Here is a 20,871-nt window from a genome sequence, read left to right as displayed (position 1 = left end):
TAAAAGATTAAAATAGACAAATTGCCAGGTCCCAATGGCATAAACCCCTGCGTTCTAAGGGAATTAAGTATTGTAATACACAGACCCTTTCTTGTTTCTTATATTTAAGGACTCCATAGTGATGGGGTCTATTCCACTGGATTGGCACATAGCCAATGTGGTGCCGATATTCATAAAAGGGTCAAAAAGTGAACCTGGAAACTACAGGCTGGTAAGTCTTACTTGTATTGTGGGTAAAATGTTTGAAGGGTTTCTAAGAGATGCTATCCTGGAGGACCTCAAGGAAAATAGCTGTATAACTTCGTATCAGCATGGATTTGTGAGAGATCGCTCCTGTCAAACCAATCTGATCAGCTTCTACGAAGAGGTAAATTCTAGGCAGGACCATTACACACTAAAAGGGGAAACTACTGGACAAAACTAACATGGAAAAGAATTTGGGGGTATAAGTTAACTGTAAACTTAACTGGAGCAACCAGTGTCAGGCAGCTGCTGCCAAGGCACTAGTTAGATCACACATGAAATATTGTGTACAATTTTGGGCACCAGTACTAAAGAAGGACATATCCGATCTTGATCAGGTTCAAAGGCAGGCAGGTAAATCATTTGAAAATTTTTTGTCTGGCAGGAAGGGGGAGAGAGGAGGAGAGGAGGAGAGGGGGAGAAGGGGAGAAGGGGAGAGGGAGAGAAAGGAAAGAAGCTAGCTCGGGACCCAGCGTCCCACATACAAAATTCTCGAGTCTCCCATGTAGTCAATGGGGTTCGTTACTCGAGTAGAGCTCTCGAATTTTACGAAAAGCTCGACTCGAAATACGCGGACCCGAGCATTTGCGTGCTCGCTCATCTCTAGTTATAGCCACTAATTACTTCAGAAGGGTCGGAGAGGCAGGCATTGTTCCAATTGCCAGACTTGGAATCGGGAAGGAATTCTTTTTCCTTAAATGAGGAAAATTTGCTTCTACCTCACTGAGTTTTTTTTGCCTTCCTCTAGATCAACATTGGAGGGAGGGGTAATAGGCTGGACTATATAGACATATGTCTTTTTTCAGCCTAACATACTATATTACTATGTTACCTCAATCTTTCCCTGTAGGACAAAAAAGTTGCAGGTGATGTGTGACAATTGTAAAACTTACAACCATGTTGAAACTCTTGAGAATGTCACATGATTTCTTTCCCCCATAGGGTCGGGCACAAGATATGGTCACGCAACCAAATGTCGCTGTAAAGCCTTATTCTCATATAGATCCATTGAAGGGAATGTAGCCCCCATGGGATTAGTAGTGGAAATGCATCATTATCTTGGGAGTGGATGTTCACATGGGGTCTTTTAGCATGTAGGGAAAGAAAGGCAGAAAAAAACAGGTTGGTCTAAGTACTTACCAATCCCGAAAATATTTGTGTTTACAACCCTGATTAAAGCACTGGGTATACTGGGCTCTTAAGTCTTTTTCAGGCCAGGCCTAGAGTATGTTTACGAGGAGTTTATGGTGGACAAATCCTATCCTCACTACTTATTTCAGAGAGCGTTCTACAGCAATCCTTTCTGTCGGAGAATTACATATTGACGCTTGAGTTATAAATTGTTTGTCTTTCATGTCTTCCAGATGTTGATGAGTGTGTGACATTACAAGGTGTATGTGGGACAGCAGTATGTGAGAATGTGGAAGGATCCTTCCTGTGTATCTGTCCTAACAGCAATGAAGAGTTTGACCCAATGTTCGGAAAGTGCGTACGGACAACCTCTGCCGGTGAGCGACTCATGGGAGAGCTAGAGTATAGGACTAAACCTATTGCTGACCTATTGAAGTTGGATGGGGAATTCTTTCATCTCTCTGAGACTTAGTTTGTCATATTCAGAAGTCAGATTGCTATTATTTCCTTTTTCATTCTCTTTTCCTCTGCAGCCCGGCCGGCATTTCCAAGCAATACTGCCTTAACCAGGGTAGAGTTTGTCCATACTCCAGGCCTTAAAGAATGCTACTACAACCTAGAAGACCCTAATGTGTGTGAGAACATACTTTCCAGGAACGTCAGTCAGGTTGAATGTTGCTGTACAGTTGGTAAAGGATGGGGACAAGGATGCCAAATCCAGAGATGTCCCAGCATGGAATCAGGTAACAAAGAATGTCTTGTAGACCATTTTTCGATTCTTGGGCTTGTTTAGATTCAGGGAGCTCATAGTTGTTCATAGAGTCTCCTGGCTTGAACTACATCAGGATAATTGATCCTAATTCTGGACCTCAGAACTCCCATTGTCACTAGCTTCAATTCTCCAACAATCGCTTATGCCAACACAGTCTGGCCACCTATGCACAGATTTAGCTGCATAGCTTTCACTCACCATCAGAGACATAGCTATGTGTCCCAGGTGCTGGGTGCCAGAGAAGGGAGAACCAGGTGAAGAAAATCCCCGCTATAGCTACTGCCTAGCCTACCCTTGCATATTCCAGAATATTAGTATTTCTTGGAACACTGGTTACAAAATTAGTAGAATTTCACTGTGTAAACTTAAAGCGTTTGTCCAGTTGTAAACTATTGATGGCGTATCCTCATGATAGGTCATCGGCAGCAGATCAAGGGGGGGTCCATCACCTGGGACCTCAGCCAATCAGCTGTTCTCTGGTTCAGTGCACTAATTTCTGCAGGAAGCAGACAGTTGCATTTTCACTGCAGTAGCAAGTTTTGATATTGCAGACTATGTTGTCCTTCATTTCAATGGGAACTTGGTCTGCAATACCAAACCTTGCCACTGTACTGGGAATGGAGCTGTCTGATTCCTGTAGAAATCAGCTCCTTGCACAAGCGCACCCTCCCTTAAAACAGTTGATTGGTGGAGGTCCCAGTCGACAGACCTGCTCTGATCTACTATTGATGATCCATACTGAGTATAGGCTATCAAATTTTACATCTGGACAACTCCTTTAAGATAAATGTTATGTGCCATTTTTGCTGTTGTGTTAAAGTCATATAAAACCCCATTTACACACAAAGATGGCTCAAAAGATAGTTTGATTGACAGTTTGAGCGATCATTTTGCATAAACTACTAATGGGCACTAATGCCCATTAGTAGTTTATTAGCTGCATTTGCATGTAAATGAGGCTCCCTTCACTGTATGCAGAGAACAGCAGGTGGTCTGTTATCTGCATACAGCCCTCTTTGTTCTGCCCCAGGACTGCAGCTGAAAAACAATGTTATCAGCGCTCCGGTGGAGAACTCAGCATGCGGTCCCTGCAATCAGAAACAATGGATTTCATGCTCACATGAAATCCATAGTCTGGCAGAAAAGCAAACAATGGTAGGATTTACAATGATTTACATTTGAACAAGTTTTGAGCCATAATCGTTGCATGTAAAAGGGCCCTAAATCTCAAATGTGTTCTAATAGAGAGGAAGTTTTTAGGTATATAGCTAGGAAATTGTTACATCATGCGGTAAAACCATCAACAGAATCAAATCATACCATAAGGAAGTGGACAAGTGTCTAGAAACCTTCACAGTTTAGGGTCTCCTGCCCCCCTCCCTGAGACAGTCTACTGTAGTCTTCTGCACTAGTCAAAACTTAAAGGGGTGCTTTCCAGGACTACAGAACCCCCCCCCCCCCTCTTCCGCAGCGCAGGAGCTCCGATCCTCTACCGTTCTGATCCTGGAAAAAGCCGCAGCAGTCACACGCCATTCACTGTGCACATGACCACTCAGTCAATCACAAACTTTGGTGGTGATTTGCCATAACTTCTGCAGCTTCTTCTGGGATTAGAGCAGCAGGGACCTGAATGGGGGCCACTTAGTGGAGTAAGCACGCCCCATTACTTTATTTTACACAATTCCCTGCCACTAAATGTTTCTTAAATCCTGTAATATTCCTTTAAATGCTGATTGTGTATTTTTGTTTCTCACTGCTATTTGGGAGCTCCATAGCTTTACTATATAAGCATCATGGAGTATTTTATGTGGGTGCTCTATTTGCACTGAATGATAGTCCTATCAGCCCAGTTATGGGAGAAGTATTATGGCAGTTATGTTTTCGGCCCCCATACATTTTATGTCCATGTGCCCCCATCACACCTGATACAGCCCTGTCGCTCAATATTACTGCCGTACAGAGTCATTATAATATAGATTAACTTCTTTCCCATTTTTTTCAGCTGAATACCGAAGGCTGTGCCCCGATGGAGTCGGGTATATCCCATCTAGCCAAGGAGGCAAAGGTCAGTAGTGGACCAGTCACAACTGGTGTATTTGAACTGCATCCATTTAAAGGGGTCCTGTGGTGTTAATATTTCATATTCATAGTACTCAAAACTGATTGTTACATTACTTTGTAACTTACCTTATTTTAAAGGGGTTGTCTTTTACTATTGATGACTTACCCTCAGGATAGGTCATCAGTAATTGATTATTGGGGGTCTTCTGCCAGTCAGCTGTTTATCAGGCCGCTGTTAGTGCGGATAGCGCTGGAAACAACCTGGTTGGTACTACAGGCACAGCTCCAATTGAATTCAACAGGAGCTATGCATGCAGTCCCAACCAGGGCTACAGACAGCCATCTGCTGCCAGCGCTATTCTCCACATTGATGAGTATCTGAGAGATGGAACCTTGTGGATACATTGTACCATCAATGTCTGAGTTGATAATAGCCTTTTGTGTTCACAAGTAATGATTTCCTGCAGTGGGAAACTCCACATCAAATTTGGTGCAGATTTTGATGTGGATCCACAGCAGACGTCACTCCTTCAATTAAAAGGGAGACATCTGCTACAGATCAGCAATAAATGGTGCAGATTTTAAGGTGGATTTGGGTGCAAATCCTAGTAGAAAATATGCTGAGGATTTTGATGTGGGTCCGCACCAATATCCTCAACATTTGAACGCATCCTTAGGGCGCCTTCAGACGACCGTATATCAGCTGGGTTTTCACGCCCGGCTGATATACGGCGTCTCTCTCTCTGCAGGGGGAGGAGGCTGGAAGAGCCGGGAGCAGTGCACTGAGCTCCCACCCCCTTTCCGCCCCTCGCCACTATTTGCAATGGGAGGGCGGAGCTAAGTTTAGAAACGTAGCTCCGCTCCGCAGCCTCCCATTGCAAATAGTGGCGAGGGGCAGAGAGGTAGCGGGAGCTCAGTGCACTGCTCCCGGCTCTTCGCCCCCCCCCCCCCCCCCTGTAGAAAGGGACGCCGTATATCGTCCGGGCATGAAAACCCAGCCGATATACGGTCATCTGAAGGCGCCTTTAAACAAGTTTTTCCAGGTGATTGAAGAGGTTGTAAGGGAGCCTTCACACTTGCGATCGCGATATCGCTGCAATTTTTTAACGCAAATTTCAATAGGACTTTCTAATGTTAAAAACGAATTGCACAAAAGCAGAAACTTGCAATTTTTGTGTGATGGATTTTTAACATGCGAAAGTTCTATTGACATTTGCGTTAAAAAAACTCAGCGATATCGCGATCGCAAGTGTGAAGGCACTCTTATAGCACTAGTATTTATTACAATTTCTTTGACTCCTCAGCATATATTTTACCATGTGTTTCTACTTAAGATATTGATGAATGCAAGCTCTTTGGGCCAGAACTCTGCAAAGGAGGTGTTTGTCTTAACAAGGATCCGCTGTTTGCCTGCTACTGTGCTAATGGCTATTACTATGATGTCCATCAACTGGAGTGTGTAGGTAAGACTCCTCATGTATAATACTTAGGCTGCATTCCCACGAACGTATATCGGCTCGGTTTTCACGCCGAGCCGATATATGTCCTCCTCATGTGCAGGGGGGGGAGGATGGAAGAGCCAGGAGCAGGAACTGAGATCCCACTCCCTCTCTGCCTCCTCTCCGCCCCTCTGCACTATTTGCAATGGGGAGAGACGGGGAGGGGGTGGGGCTAATTCACGGAACTTAGCCCCGTCCCGCCCCTCCCCATTGCAAATAGTGCAGAGGGGCGGAGAGGAGGCAGAGAGGGGGCGGGAGCTCAGTTCCTGCTCCTGGCTCTTCCATCCTCCCCCCCCTGCACACGAGGACAATGTATATCGGCTCGGCGTGAAAACCGAGCCGATATACGTTCGTCTGAATGCAGCCTAAACAAGAGGGGAGATCCAATATGTATGCATTCACTTTACTGCCATGTGACTGAAATCCCAGCTTCCCCATCAGCAGGATATTGGCTGTGGAAGCTGCAGGGAATTTAATTTTCCCGTTGCTGTCCTGATCTATTTTTCCTGTGATCTCAATGATGAAGACAGAACTTGTATATTAAAAGATATATAACCTTGTGCTATAGTGGGCATAATTAAAAAAACTAAAACTTTTATAGTCACCTTGTCAAAACAAGCAGAAAGGGGGGCGCTATTCCATTTTGACTGCTAATAACTAGATTACTTGTAGGTTTCGGTATTCCTAAAGTCCCATGAAAGCTGTAATTATGACCTTGCATACCTACAAACTGTAAATAGCATGAAGTACTTTTCTAAAGGAATAATTGTGCCCTTAAAGGGGTTTTTCAGCACTGAACTATTCATAACTGATCCACAGGATAGGTGGTGTAAGGCAGACCACCACTGATCAGCTGATCGCCAGGCCATACAGAGCCAATGTACACACAGCTCTGTACACACTGCAGTGGCCGGGAACAGTACTGCAGACACAGTTTCCATTTAAAGGGGTATTCCGGTAACAAGGGATAGGGGATAACTAGCTGATCAGCGGGGGTCCGACTGCTGGGATCCTCACTAATATCGAGGATAGAGGGGGTCCCCTTTGACTAACTACTGGTTGCTTCTGCATCGCAGCTCCAACTGGAGTGGCATCACTGTTAATGGAGAACTGGTCACATATGTGTACTGCCACTGCAATAATTTCAGTGGGAATAACGAAACAAACTGAGCATGGGGCTCAGCTATTTCTGTGTGCCCCACTGAAATGAATGGAGCGGCACCACAAATGCGCACCCAGTCCTCCATTCACTTTGTTTAAAGGAAAGACACTACTCTAACCATTAGTGCAGAAAATTGGAGCCCCTTTTCTCAAGTTCGGTGGCGGTCCCAGCAGTCAAACCCCCACCAAACTATTAGCTTTCACCCATCAAGTGGGTGAAAAAAAGCCCCTTACTAGCATAACCCTTTACGTGCATGGGTACCATGCCTGCAATACCACCTCAGGTTACTGCAGTATGTATGGAGTTGTGTGCTTCCAGCAACACATAGGCTCTGTCCACTAGCACCATGGCCTGCCAATCAGTTGATCGGCAGGGCTGCCTGACAGTAATCCTCCACCAATAAACTATTGACGATCTAGCCTGAGGATATGGTAAGCCATCAATAATTCAGTCCTGGAAAACCATTTAAAATAATGTCTACTAGGCAACCTACCTTACATGCCATCCAGTGTCTATGATTACGTTTTTATAATTTTTTTCGGTGTTAAAGAATTGTTGAGGATTAGAGAAAGGTTTGCAAATTTTTTCAAAAACAGCTCCACCCTGGGCTGTGTCTGTTATTGCATCTTAGGGAGAAACAGTACCACTCTTGTATGTGAGCTCTGTTGGATAGACTGGAATTGCAGCTAATATAGAAATAGAGCAGGACAAGGCGATTCGGCCCATTTTAAAAGTAACAGATACAGGCAGAGTAAATATTTAATATGGTGACTCACTTTACTTTTTTTTTTTCTCCATTCGGCCCAGACCGTTCTGGCAATTTCTCTTTAAGACTGCAGAGTTTGCTGACCAAACATCTTTGGCTCAGGGCATAGCTATAGTGAGTGCAGAAGCAACAGTTACGCGTATGCCCTGGAGCTTTCTCACAAAAGACACTGGTATTATAAATGACACATGATAGTTGGAGGACTTGTTGCAGATTTTGCACTGCCCTCCAGCCAGATCTGACCCCGTAATTAAAATAGATTTCCAGATCTGACCTCATAATTAAAAGAGACCCCTAGATCTGACTCCTTTGGGTCCTTCTCTGCTGCTGGCGCCGCGGCATGTCCTGAACATGGGCGGTGCCAATCCATGAAGCAGAGGAGGACTAGCTGGGAGTCATGAGCAATACAAACCATTCTCACCGCTCCCAGGGACGCTCTGGAAGTGCTCATTGTATAGAAAGTTAAGTGTTACTAAAAAAAACAAAAAACTTTTACCCATGAGAAGTTTTTTATTTTCACTTCCAGATAATGATGAATGTCAGGAGGAAGAGGCATGTGAGGGTGGCAACTGTATAAATACAGTTGGATCCTATTTTTGCACATGTAATCCCCCACTGGTGCTTGATACATCGCTGAGAAGATGCGTCACCAACACAAGCCAGTCTATAGGTGAGTGGACTGCTTGCTGCTTAATAGGTAATATTAATTAGGTAGATAATAATTGCATTTGTTTTCTCCCTTAGAAAATAGTAGAGCCTTGTGCTGGCGAACAGTCGGAGCAGATCTGGTGTGCAAGAACCTTCTGATGGCGAGACAGACGACATACACAGAGTGCTGCTGCTTGTATGGGGAGGCCTGGGGCATGGATTGTGCTCTTTGCCCATCCAGAGACTCAGGTAAGTGTGCAAACACAAGAAAATGTAATAATGAACAGCTCATTTAAGCTATGCCCACCCAGAATGTACTGTCCACAGTGGAACTTTTGCTGCAAAATGCGTAAAAATGCCCCAAAGGTGGCTTTACACAGGACAACTATCGGCCCAAAAATCACTCAAATGAGCAATTTTAAGTGATAGCTGTCCCTTGTAAACGCAGGACCCGACAGAGACTGAATGAGAAATCGCTCAGTAGTCGCTAATTGCTGTGTTTCAGCTCACTGAAAACGAAGCCATTAGCCCTTTTGGTCACCTCTTCTAAAGAAAAAAAACTACTTTTTTAAAAAAGTGATCAAAAACTTGTATATATCTCAAAATGGTACAATTAGAAACCACAAGTCATCCTGCAAAAAAATAAACCTCCACACAGCTCCATCAATGGAAAACTAAAAAAGTTATGGCGATCAGAGGATGGTGACGGAAAGTATTTTTTTGAAGATGTTTTTGTTTATAAAAGTAGTACAATAAAACAACATACATTTTGTATCACTGCAATTATACTGACCCGCAGAATAAAGAGAGCGTGTCATTTGTACCGCGTACATGCACCATGTAAGCCGCGAAAACAAGAAACCCCAAAATATAACAGAATGGTGATCTTTATTTTTCATTTCTCCCCACTCAAAATGTTTTAACCCTTTTCAGTACATTATATGGCATGTTAAATGGTCCACTGAACAATAGAACTCTTTATGCCAATGGAAAAAAAATAAAAAACTAGAATTTTTCTGTGAAAGGAATAAAACAAAAATAGCTTGGTTCTTAAGATGTTACACGTTATTCCCTATCCACAAGATAGAAGATGACTGTGAGATCAGTGGGCATCCGATCGCTAGAAGCAGCACGTATCTGGAAAACAGGGGTCCTGAAGACCTATGCATGAATGGGACTGCAGTTGAACGTGTGCATTCATTCCAATGGGACTGCCAGAGATAGCCAAGTTCAAGGGCTTACCTATCTCTGGCAGTCCTATTGCAATGTAAGGAGTGGCAGGCAGGGGAATAGGGGATAACTTTTAGTCCTGGCACATCCCCTTTAATGTCATATATGACTCATCATTCCTGACTCCTCATTTCCATCTAAGTAGATTTGGCTGCCAATATTGTTGTAAAATCTTAGATACTTTTTTGGCATCTGTAGGATAACGGCAGCGGCCTGCCCCTCCCAGATTATGTGTGAGCCAGCAGAAAATAAATTTGGTGGCCTCTTACATTGTTCTCTCACAATACACAAATTAAATAGATAAATAATATTATTTGACTGTATTGTGCTCTGTTGATCTGTACTAGATCTATTAATGTAACCAAATAGACACCTTACAAGATCTTGATCACTACAGTGGAATAGAACCTGCCTTGATAGTTTTTATTTGTTCCTTTTAGATGACTTTGAGGCTCTCTGCAATAGTTTGAGATCTCCAGGATATGGAAATCCAGCACCTCCTGCTCCTGAGCCATATGACTATGGACCAGAATATGGTCCAGGTTATGGAGTCCCATATGGAGCTGATTCTTTTGCTAACCCGGCTCCTGGAATAGTCAGACCTGGATATGAAGTCTACCCTGCCCCTCCTGGAGTGGGGTTTGGATCCCGTTCACAGCCACCCTATGGTCCACGAGACTCCGTGTACAGCCACCCACCTTACGAATCCCCAGACTTTGAGTCCGATATTTCATACCCGGATACAGGTTTAGAGGACCCAAGACCACCCTTCCGAAGACCAGATACTGCTTATGATCCCAGATTGCGACCACCTCCACCACGTACCAGACCTAGAAGCCCTGCTTCTGCTGGGGTTGGATTAGACGATGGACGTAGGACACCATCATGGAGGCCTGGAGGATTTGATGCAGACGGCATCCCTAGTTGGAGAGGAGGACTGAGGGAAGCGTATGATGGTAAAGGACAGCAAATTTCACTATGTATGTGATGCTTTTGGATATGCTTTAAGGATGACCATATTTTGTTTCCTGTAGACCGATATGAGCAATTTGAAGGGCTCCAAGCTGAAGAGTGTGGTATCCTCAATGGTTGTGAAAATGGTCGATGTATTAGAGTCCCAGAGGGTTATACCTGTGACTGTTATGATGGCTACAGGTTGGACATGACAAGAATGGCATGCATTGGTAAGTTAGAGACCGGTGTTTACTGATGAGGGTTCAGCAGAACCAAATGGCTCCCTAAGACCCAGTTAGGGGTTATCTGGCAGAAAGCTCAACAGGGAATGGTGTGTCGTTCTTCAGCCCAGTCAAAGATATTTGCAGCTGGGAGGATGAAACATCCTAAACATTTGAGCTATTTAAGGGCATTATGCGATATTGATGGCCTATCCTTAAAGGGGTTTTCTTACTTTTTAATATTGATGACCTATCCTCAGGAGAGTTCATCAATAGCAGATCAGTGGGTATCGGTGCGTGGGATCCTCATCAATCAGCTGATTCTTCAGCCTGTCAGTACAGCAGTGCTGGACGTAGACATTGGCGATCGGCCAAAGTATAATAGGTGGCTTCACTACAATTGATTTCAATGGAAGTGAAGCCATCTACTACACTTCCAGCCCTGATCGCTGCACTAACAGCTTGCTGGGGCATCAGCCGATCAGCAGGGATCCCAAGTGGTGGATCTTCACTGATCTGCTATTAATGACCTATCCTGAGAATGGGTCATCATTAGTAGAAGAGTCAGAAAACCCCTTTAATTTATCAATATCAGATTGTGAAGGTCCAACTCTTGGCCCTCACTTTAATCAGCTGTTTGAAAGAGGTTCTATGGGACTTTTACTACTGATGACCTATTCTCAGGGTAGGTCATCAATAAATAATCCGTGGGGGTCTGCCACTCAGGATCCTTGCTGATCAACTGATTCCTGGATCTGCTGTCAGTGGAAGCAGATAACACTGTCCATATTGCAGCTGCCTGGTTTGGTACTGCAGGCGCAGCTCCCATTGAATTCAATGCAATACCAACCTGGGCCGCTGCAATGCTGACAGTGCTATCTGCTTCTTGTGCTGTCACACTTGCAAAGGGCCCATTAATCAGCTGATCGTCAGGGATCCCCACTGATCAAATATTGATAACCTATCCTGAGGAAAGGTCATCAATAGTAAAAGGGGTCGTGGTACTCAGCCGAGTGCTGCGGTCTCTTCCTTGTCCAGTGACATCGGTCACATTGCTTTTCTGCATCTCAGTCACAAGTGAAAGGGACAGAGCTGCAATGCCATTCACTGCCAGTACACAATGTACAGCGCTGTGCCTGGAATACAATGAAAAGGTTTTAGCACTCACCAGAACATCACAGCCCGTTTAAACAGCTGATTAATAGGTCATCAAGATATTTAAGTCCTGGATAACCCCTATAATGATTTCTCTGCCTTCATATTCACTGTCTCTGGTCATGCTGTGATAAGTCCTATGCACAAAGTGGTAAATGCGGCACAATATTAAAGGGGTTGTCCAGTTTAAAATTAATATCCCTACCCTCAGGATAAGTCATCAATAGTAGATAGGTGGGTCTATCACACAGGGACCCCAGCCGATAAGCTGTTCGCTGGGCTGCTGTGCTTCTGCACTGAACTGATTTCTGCAGGAAGCAGAAAGCTCTATTCTAACTGCAGTGGCCAGGCTTGGTATTACAGACAAAGTATATATTGATATGAATGGTATCTTGGCCTGTAATACCAAACTGAGCCACTGCAGTAAGAACAGAGTTGTCTGCTTCCTGCAGAAATCAGCTTAGAGCATGAGTGCACTGGTCGGCGTGGGTCCTGGGAAACAGACCCCTGCCGATCTACTATTGATGTCCTATCCTGATGATAGATTATATTGGCAGGTGATATTAACGTTATGGCTGATCGGTGTATATTGATTTATAACATGAGTAAGCCTGATGCTTGAGTCTGCACTGTAAACCCAATGCTTCTATATCCCAATGGTTTTTTTTACATTTTCCTCTAGATATAAATGAATGCGATGAAGCTGAGGATCTCTCTCTGCTGTGTCTGAATGGGCAGTGCCGTAACACCGAGGGGTCCTATGAGTGCATCTGCCCCCGTGGATTCGTCCTGTCTCGACAACACAACTACTGTGTCCCCTCCCAGGAATAAGTTTCCCACAGTCCATTCCTTGGAGAACCAAAGACTTCCTGCAGTGGCTTAGTCTATGTCCACGTCATTGCGTGTGGAACGGGGTAGGGGGGTGGGGGCTTGTGTGAAAGACAGGAGGGAGATATTTATTTTTCTGTATATATTGCCAAATGTTTAATGGTCTCTTTGGTGCAGTCGGTTGTGGGCAACCCCTGAGAGTTTTATATGTTAAGAACCACGTGTGTAGTATTTTATTTTGGGCATATGAGGCACATGTGGCATTAGCTTATTTCTTAAAGGACATTGGGAACAGAAGCAACCACTGTTTTATGTCTTCAAGTAGTTAGAAAGTCTCTATATAGTAGTACATGGATAGAAGCAGGGCTTAGAAATGCCACAATCCATGAAGTACACTGAATGGCCACTTTATTAGAGAACCCCATGTAGCAGCACGTTGGACCTCCTTTGGTCTTCAGAACCACAGCAGTTTGTTGTGGTGTCATCCACAGGTATCAGATGACCCAGTGTGTGCCAAGAAGTCATTCTCCACACCATTACTCCACCTCCACCAATTTGACAAAAAGGGTTCATCATTTCATGCTGCTTGCACCAAATTCTGACCAGTGCGATGCAACAGAAATCTAGATTCATCTCAGCAAGTGATGTTTTTCCACTGCTCGGTGCTCCAATTTGTGCTCTTTTGCCCGCTGGAGTCTTGCTTTTCTGTTTCTCTTAGATATCAATGGTGCTGGAAGTTTTGTTATAGTCCATCTTTGCTAAGGAACAAGTTTTGCTTTCCGACATGTTAGTTGAAGCAACCAGAAGGATTCCTGACATCCTCCTCTGACTCCTTTGGTCAATGAGTTCTTTACGTCCACAGGAGCCACTTTTGCTAGATATTTTTTGTCTATTTCACCATTTACTATATACTCTTCACACCGCTGCATGAGAAAACCCCATAAGGTTGGCAGTGAAGTCCCGGCCCTGCTAGTTTATCACCGATGACCCGGCCTCGTTGGAAGTCACTCAGATCGCTGGATTTGCCCATCTAATGTGGATTCACACTGAAATTGATCCATGGAAAACATGTCATGTGATTTTTTTTTATCCTGCACTTCGGGTTCACGGGTCTAATTTTCATACAAAGAAGCTCCAATCGAGAACGAGCTGCGATCTCTGATAAAGTGGCCATTCAGTTTAGACATCTTCCAAATATTGTACTGTAGGTCTTGAAGGACAAGATCTGAGATGAGTGGGAAGAACATTTCTCTGTCTTTGCACAGTTTTAAATGTTCAATGTCAGCTATGGCTTTCACATAAATGGTTTTGCCATTGCAAAGGCATCCACATGAACAGGCCAACCCCGATTACACCCACCAATGTTATTGGGGTTTTTTTTCAATGCAAAAAATAGATAACTGATGAGTTAATTCCCTGGCAGTGATTGTTATCATCTCATCCAATATGCAGCCTCAGGGGTCCTTTGTCCTAGGGATCAGTATGTGTCTCCAGTAATAGCTGCTAACACAAACCATGCATTGAGGTCCACTTGAGTGACCAGGCACTTCATATTGTGGGTCATCAGATATTTCTAGGTCTTCTCCTCCCGCCGGAGGTTACAGAATCTACATTTTCTTATGAACCTGACGCAGGTTTTATTTTCTACACAAATGCGAATTGTGACTTTTATATACTTTTATAGTCATTGTTTAAAAAAATCAAATGAAATAAACTATATATGTATATAATAAGAGCTTCTGTTCATGTCCCAGTTATTATGAGCATCTAAGAATGGCACAACGCTAGATGGAACCACCCGGCCTCTCCCACAGATATGGAAATAAGTTATGGTCAGGCCAGACTCGAAAATATACCGTGCGGTGAGGATGCCCACTAGTTCTAAGAAAGGAGTGCCAAGAGTATTCATTGGGGAGCAATAATCACATGGTCGGGCCGAAAATGGCATTGTGTACTAGAAGCTATTGTTAGAGAGGCCCTATCAGCGCTCCTGACAGGTCTGTTCTAGTATATACTTATATTCTCCCTGAAAGAACAATACTGAAACATCTTTACTGAAAACTCAGCGTTGTGCTGCTCCTCTGTTATTCTTCTTGGAAATAGTTGAAAACTGGTAGTTACCATTCTCCCTGTGTGGCTCTGTACCGTCTGACATTGTCCAATCAATGCTGACTGGTCAGAGTAAGGACACACCCCATTGACAAGAGGAATGGTAATGCCCAGTTGTTGTCAATTTATTCATACATTTCCAGGAAGAATAAAAAAAGAATGGCTCAACACAATCAGGAGGCCAGACCTAACGAATCTTCCATAAACTATGACGAGAATTAAAACGACCCTCCAGTTTTAGGACAAAATTCTGTCCCAAGACCAGAGGGGGCTATATGACCTGCAGTTGTTCTTCTCCATCGGCCCTCCAATCCACTGGTTCTAGCTCCAAAATGGTGGAGATAATTGGGGAAGAATGTGAGTGGATTGGGAAAGGAGAGGTATGAAATCATAGGATGTCTCCACCAGGACAGTATAGAGGGCAGTCAAGCTATTGATCTCTCTGCTAAGAAGCTGTACTGGTCAGGAACATTTCATGGGTATTGTTACTTGCACTGAATTGCCCTTTTTTTTTTAAAGAATCCCTTTTAGTGGAGTCTTGGACCCTCTTTTGGCCTTCAGAACCACAACAAATCATCATAGTGTCCATTAAAAAGGTAGCAGAGGACCCAGGGTCCACCAAGACAACATTTCCCACGCCATTATTCCACCTCCACCAGCCTGAACTGTTGCCCCCTAACAAGAAGGGTTCATCAATTCATGCTGCTTGTACAAATTCTGACCTCCCATCAGCACGGGACAACAGAAATCTGGATTCATTTGACCAGGCGATGTTTTCCCACTGCCTAGTGATCCATTCTTCTTTTGCCCACAGGAGTCTAGCCTTTCTGTTTCTCCTAGATGTATGTCGCTGGAACTGGTCATCTACTGTTATAGCTCATCCGTGCTAAGGAAAGACGGGTTGTGTTTTCGGACACGTCACCTGGAGCAGCAGCATTGTATTCGGCTGAAGTTTGCTTAACTATGCACCACATGTTTATCGGAACAGTTCTTGACATCCTCCTTTGACCCCTTTCATTGACGAGTTATTTCTGTCTACAGGATCCCCTTCTGCTGGGTGTTTTTCCTCAATCAAGACATTCTCTGTATACTCTCCGCACAACTACACTAGAAAACCCCACAAGGTTGTCAGTGAAAGCCGGCCCTGGCTAGTCTAGCACCAATGACCAGGCCTCGTTGAAAGTCGCTCAGATCTCCTATGTGGATTCACACTGAAACTGATCCATGGAAAACCTTTCACTTATTTTTATGCTGCACTCCGGGTCATGGGTCCAATTTCCATACAAGGAAGCTCCAATTGTAAAAAGGCTGGGGTCGCTAATAAAGTGTCCATTCAGTGTATATATGTCATGCACATTCACTTGACATGGTGTCCTTAAGAAAATAAGATCAGCATACAGTATTCATACATTATGCTGCCATACTGTACACATAATGAATGTCACCATGCAGTACACTCCACGTATATATTGCTGCCATAACTATAGCAATAGCACACCCCAATTAGCACCATCTGAGGGCTTGAATTACTAGTGCAGTTGTATCTGAAGTTTGGGGTTAGGCAGTATGACACGTATCGGGTTGTTCTGATAATAGAACACTGTAGATTTTCCTTTGCTCTTGAACAAGAGGCAGTGCCAAAATCTATAACAAAGCAGAAGCCAAAAACATCTTCTTTGATGGTGTTGGACAAAACATCAGGGAAAAGAAGAGTCCAAGTTCAAGCATCTTCTGGAGTTCTCAAGACGTGTAACTCCTCCTTCTACATCTGCTCCTTTGTTAGAACATAGCATTCACTGACAATAAAATTCCACTTTCCCCAGATCATCCGACTTGATGTGTGGGACGTATGTTCTAGCTCCTTGAGACTTACTTCTCCCTTCCTTGTTAGATATGACCAGACAGGAGCTGCTGCACTACGCTTATTCATATTGTGGAGGAGCTGGAGGAAGACTCCCTCCTGCGTAATTTTCTTTCTTTGTTTTTAAGTGTTTTAATAAATGTTCTTCTGACCGAGCAAGTTTGACCATTTACAGTATTGGTCAGTCTCCTTTGGGAGTCGCGCCCAAAAGTAGCTAATCTGTTAATTCCTGGATATTATGGAGGAGACCTCAGAAATGCTCCTCTTCAGAGGAAAATGGTGAGGTCAGCTTGGAGACTTTACAAGTCTAGAACTTCAGAAAGCAGGAAAATTAATGCAAAATTATGCAAAATAGGGATAGTTCCTTGAGCAATGTTACAACAAAGGTGCTAATGTTGGCTTAAAGCAAGCCTCTGGTTACAGGAAATTTTCGGTCCCGGGACAGAAACCTGCTAATGTTCTTCTCGGCCAATGTGGTTTGGATCCAGTTTTCAGCCATCCTAGATGGCAACTGCAGGTTTTTAGCTACCTACAGTAGTGCACAATCTGCACTGCTCTTTGATTGGCCACTACCGATCACGTGAGCGGTGCTGGCAAATCAGAGAAAGGTAGAGAGCATTGGTACCAATGCACTGTGGGGATTAGGTAGTCTGAAGATTGCATAGGTTTAGAAACCAGCAGATCGGAAAGCCAATGGCACAGAACAACAAACAGCAGATAGTATAAATGCCTCCTCTGGTCCAAGGACAAGATTTTGTCCCGAAACTAGAGGATCCCTTTTTAAAGCATCACTGACATACATCAGAGACGCCATTACCCTGTGGTATCATTGCAGTGAACAGGTCACAGAGGCATAGAATAGTCCCTTTTTTCTGGCAACTGGTGCAGGCTCAGCAGAGCCCCACTGATGATACGGTATGTTTTGGAGTGTCGCAGTGACCCAAATTTGAAATGCTATTCTGACATAGTATAAGGGGAACTTATAAAGGGCTGCAGGCAGAGGCTGGCTGGCAAATTCTAGCTGGGCAGGCAAGCACAAAACAGCGGACCATGAATAACATCCCACCCGTAGTATATGTTCACACGTGCCAGATTTGCTGCAAAAATCCACAGCAAAGCCGCACCAAAATCAGCACTATTTTCTGTGGAATTTGTCATGTGTTTTGGTGCAAATCTCCAGCAGATTGCAGCCCTTCAATTTTTTACACCACTATTGTGGCGTAAAAAAGTTGTACATTTTTGCACACCTCCCAAACGTTTAAACATCAAAAGAAGTGACAACTTTAGCAGTGCACGTAGCGCCAATTTTTTTATAAATCACACCCCTTTTACGCTAAATCATGCCCTTTATGACCCATCACAGTAATAGTTCCCATTAGTGACCCCCTCACAGTCATAATATACCTCTTAACACTAGTCAGGCATAAGCTTTACACAGTGATACTGATTACAGTGCAGTTACTACCAGTGATCACAGCCTGCATCTCCTCTGATTGGCATCATGCATTTTTCTTCTCTATCCAGGCCCAGGTCGCCATGAAGACTTTTACCATCTACTACTCATCTCTGCACACTTTCCCCATTGTGCTGCTACCCTCAACGAACTTCTCAGTACCCCCTATAGTACTAGTGCCCCCTCTGTGGCCCTACAAAGTAATAATGTCCCCTCTGTGCTATCACTGCTTGAAAGGCATTGTGACACCACTGCATGTCCTTCCTGTTGGGATTTTAATACGTCTCAATAAAGCCATGATTTTATGGATGCTGGATGCTTTTCTTGCTGTCTTCTAATATAGTTGGTGCATCTTGATCCAGGGGGTTTCATATTGAAATGATTGCATTTCCTCCTTTCTGTCTTTAGACAAACTGTACTGTAATTCATACCTCTAACAGCATATGGGCCCACGCACACATCTGATGTATGGATCCATAGCATCATACTGGACTTCAGTCTGTTTGGTGTCAGTGCATGACTTATGACGCAGGCATCCTCCCTTGCAAGCTCTGCTATGAACACAACACATCACAGAGGTATCATACAGCAGCACAGTAAGTGCATACGGGTCGATAATGAAAAAAAATAATAATAATAATGAACCATAGAGATACACATGCCCAGACCCTTATAGTGACTAGCTTCCCTAGATTGACATCAATTTTGTCAACCAGAATCATTCACGTATGATTGAGGAACTGCTGCATGTAAACCCTTGTGGGACTGGTCACCATCATAACAATTGACAGATTATAAATTGGTCCTTTACAAAATCATCACCTGTAAATCCCGTTTATATCTGACAGGTTTTACTAAGGTTTCCTGTGGTTACAAAAGTAGGACTACAGCCCGAAAACAGTAGATGTGCGCCACCTAGTGGCCCTTTTTGTACCTGCATTCAAAATTAATTACCACACAGCTGTTTTACAAGCGCTTTCCCAACCAGAAACCTTTATGGCACATACTGGGCATCCCACTCACTGGAGGCACAGAAAAATGAACACATTTTATTGAAAATTAATCAAAACATGTCTTGTTCGATGAGAATCAGGAACACCTCCGAACATGTGCTGGACATTACCTCTGCATGTGGTCAGGCACGCCTGAACCCGATGCTCCATATTGCTGAAAAGCCTGGTGAACGTGTTTGGCATCGCTGTAGCAATTTCTTGCGCAATGTTTCTTTCAACTCCTTGAGAGTTTGAGGCTTATTCCAGTAAACTTCCCCTTCAAGAGGCCCCAAGAAAAAAAGTATGGTGGAGTCATAGAATCGTAGATTGGTAGAGTTGAAAGGGACCTGCAGGGTCATCGGGTCCAACCCTCTGCTCAGTGCAGGATCACTAAATCATCCCAGACAGATATCTGTCCAGCCTTTGTTTGATCACTTCTATTGAAGGAGAACTTACCACCTTCTGTGGTAACCTGTTCCACTCATTGATCCCCCTCACTGTCTAATATCTAATCGGTATCTTCTCCCTTTCAGTTTCATCCCATTGCTTCTAGTGTTTTCTTGTACAAATGAGAATAGGGCTGATCCCTCTGCACTGTGACAGTCCTATTCTCACTTGAACAATCAAAAGATGGATTCTGTCCCCAAGAAATGCCTGGTCCTCAGACATGGTCACCTTGGGGGTGTAGCAGGTTGTCCCATTTTGGCGATAATTTCCTCCTCGTCCAAATGATTTATGAACACATGAATATATCTCCCCATACACTTTGGTCACAGTACTGGCAGAAAGATGGGCCCAATTATGCAACTCCGTTCTATTGCGCACCAGATGTCAGTTTCTGCAGTTTGTGGCAGACATCTCGTGGATTATGTGAGGATTTTCAGCTGCCCACATCCAAGTATTTTGAGAGTTTGTGTAGCCAGAGAAGTGAAACCATGCCTTATCTGTAGACAACAAGACATCAAGAATATTCGGAGTGTCGGCAACAAATGCTTCTAACCAGCGGCAGTACACAAGGTGTTTGCTGTTGACGGGACTTTTCTATTCATGCACCACAGTCATCTGGTAAACATGAAGATGAGCTCTCTTGGCAGCTCTTTGGCACGTGCCCTTAGATGTCGCTATCTACTGCGCCAATGTGTGTCAAGACTTTCTTGAAGAAACCAACGATCTGTCTTTAGCCTTCTGCAGCATTTCTTGAGTCTTTTTTGGCCGGTCTCTACATGCAAGTCCAACAACGTCCCTGTCATTTCCAGTTTCCATAACAATTTTTCAATATACAACTTTGCTGGTGGCCTCCTGACTTTAAGTTTCTTCACAAAGGGGACTAAATGGATGCTTCTCTGCAATAGGTGCGTGCAATGAACACACACTTGTATGTATAGTGAGACATGGGCAGCTAAGGCTCCTGTCGGCTACATGACTGAAGCAAAATGTGGCTGTTGGGGTGGCATGGTTTGCTAAGCGAGGCAGCCAGGCTAGCCACCCAGAATAACCATGTCCCCTGCCGATGACTGTAATGTGGACGGTGGCAGTCAGGTTAAGGAGAGCTCTATGAGGGGCTCCTGGTTCCCACTGAATAAGATACACTACCAGTCAAAAGTTTTAGAACACCAATTTTTCCAGTTATTTTTGATATTAACACAGTTCAAATCCAGCAAATAACAAGAAATGGTTCAAAGGTAAGTTCAAAACATAAAAATATTAGGAAATTTTAGCACAGAAATTAAATAATGGTTTGAAATTGGATGCAAATATTTCCTACAGGTGTCTCAACGTTTGTAGA

The 20,871-nt window shown here is 43.9% G+C and overlaps 1 protein-coding gene across 2 annotated transcripts in view; it reads left to right on the top strand.

The window, feature by feature from the left end:
- LTBP4 (latent transforming growth factor beta binding protein 4) overlaps positions 1-14,405 on the top strand; it is a 103,895-nt gene extending 89,490 nt beyond the window's left edge. For both annotated transcript variants that reach the window (XM_066581192.1, XM_066581193.1), the window contains 9 exons: positions 1,608-1,751; positions 1,908-2,117; positions 4,149-4,211; positions 5,542-5,670; positions 8,161-8,304; positions 8,379-8,531; positions 9,953-10,468; positions 10,547-10,696; positions 12,525-14,405. In XM_066581192.1, the coding sequence (XP_066437289.1) occupies positions 1,608-1,751; positions 1,908-2,117; positions 4,149-4,211; positions 5,542-5,670; positions 8,161-8,304; positions 8,379-8,531; positions 9,953-10,468; positions 10,547-10,696; positions 12,525-12,673 (1,658 nt within the window). In that variant the 3' untranslated portion in view covers positions 12,674-14,405. The remainder of the gene's footprint in view (positions 1-1,607; positions 1,752-1,907; positions 2,118-4,148; positions 4,212-5,541; positions 5,671-8,160; positions 8,305-8,378; positions 8,532-9,952; positions 10,469-10,546; positions 10,697-12,524) is intronic.
- The last annotated feature ends 6,466 nt before the right edge of the window (positions 14,406-20,871 follow it).

This window comes from Eleutherodactylus coqui, chromosome 10, assembly GCF_035609145.1.
Source record: "Eleutherodactylus coqui strain aEleCoq1 chromosome 10, aEleCoq1.hap1, whole genome shotgun sequence".
NCBI classification, from domain to species: Eukaryota; Metazoa; Chordata; class Amphibia; order Anura; family Eleutherodactylidae; genus Eleutherodactylus; species Eleutherodactylus coqui.
Note: the sequence above shows the minus strand (reverse complement) of the source record. Positions and strands in the feature narration are given on the sequence as shown.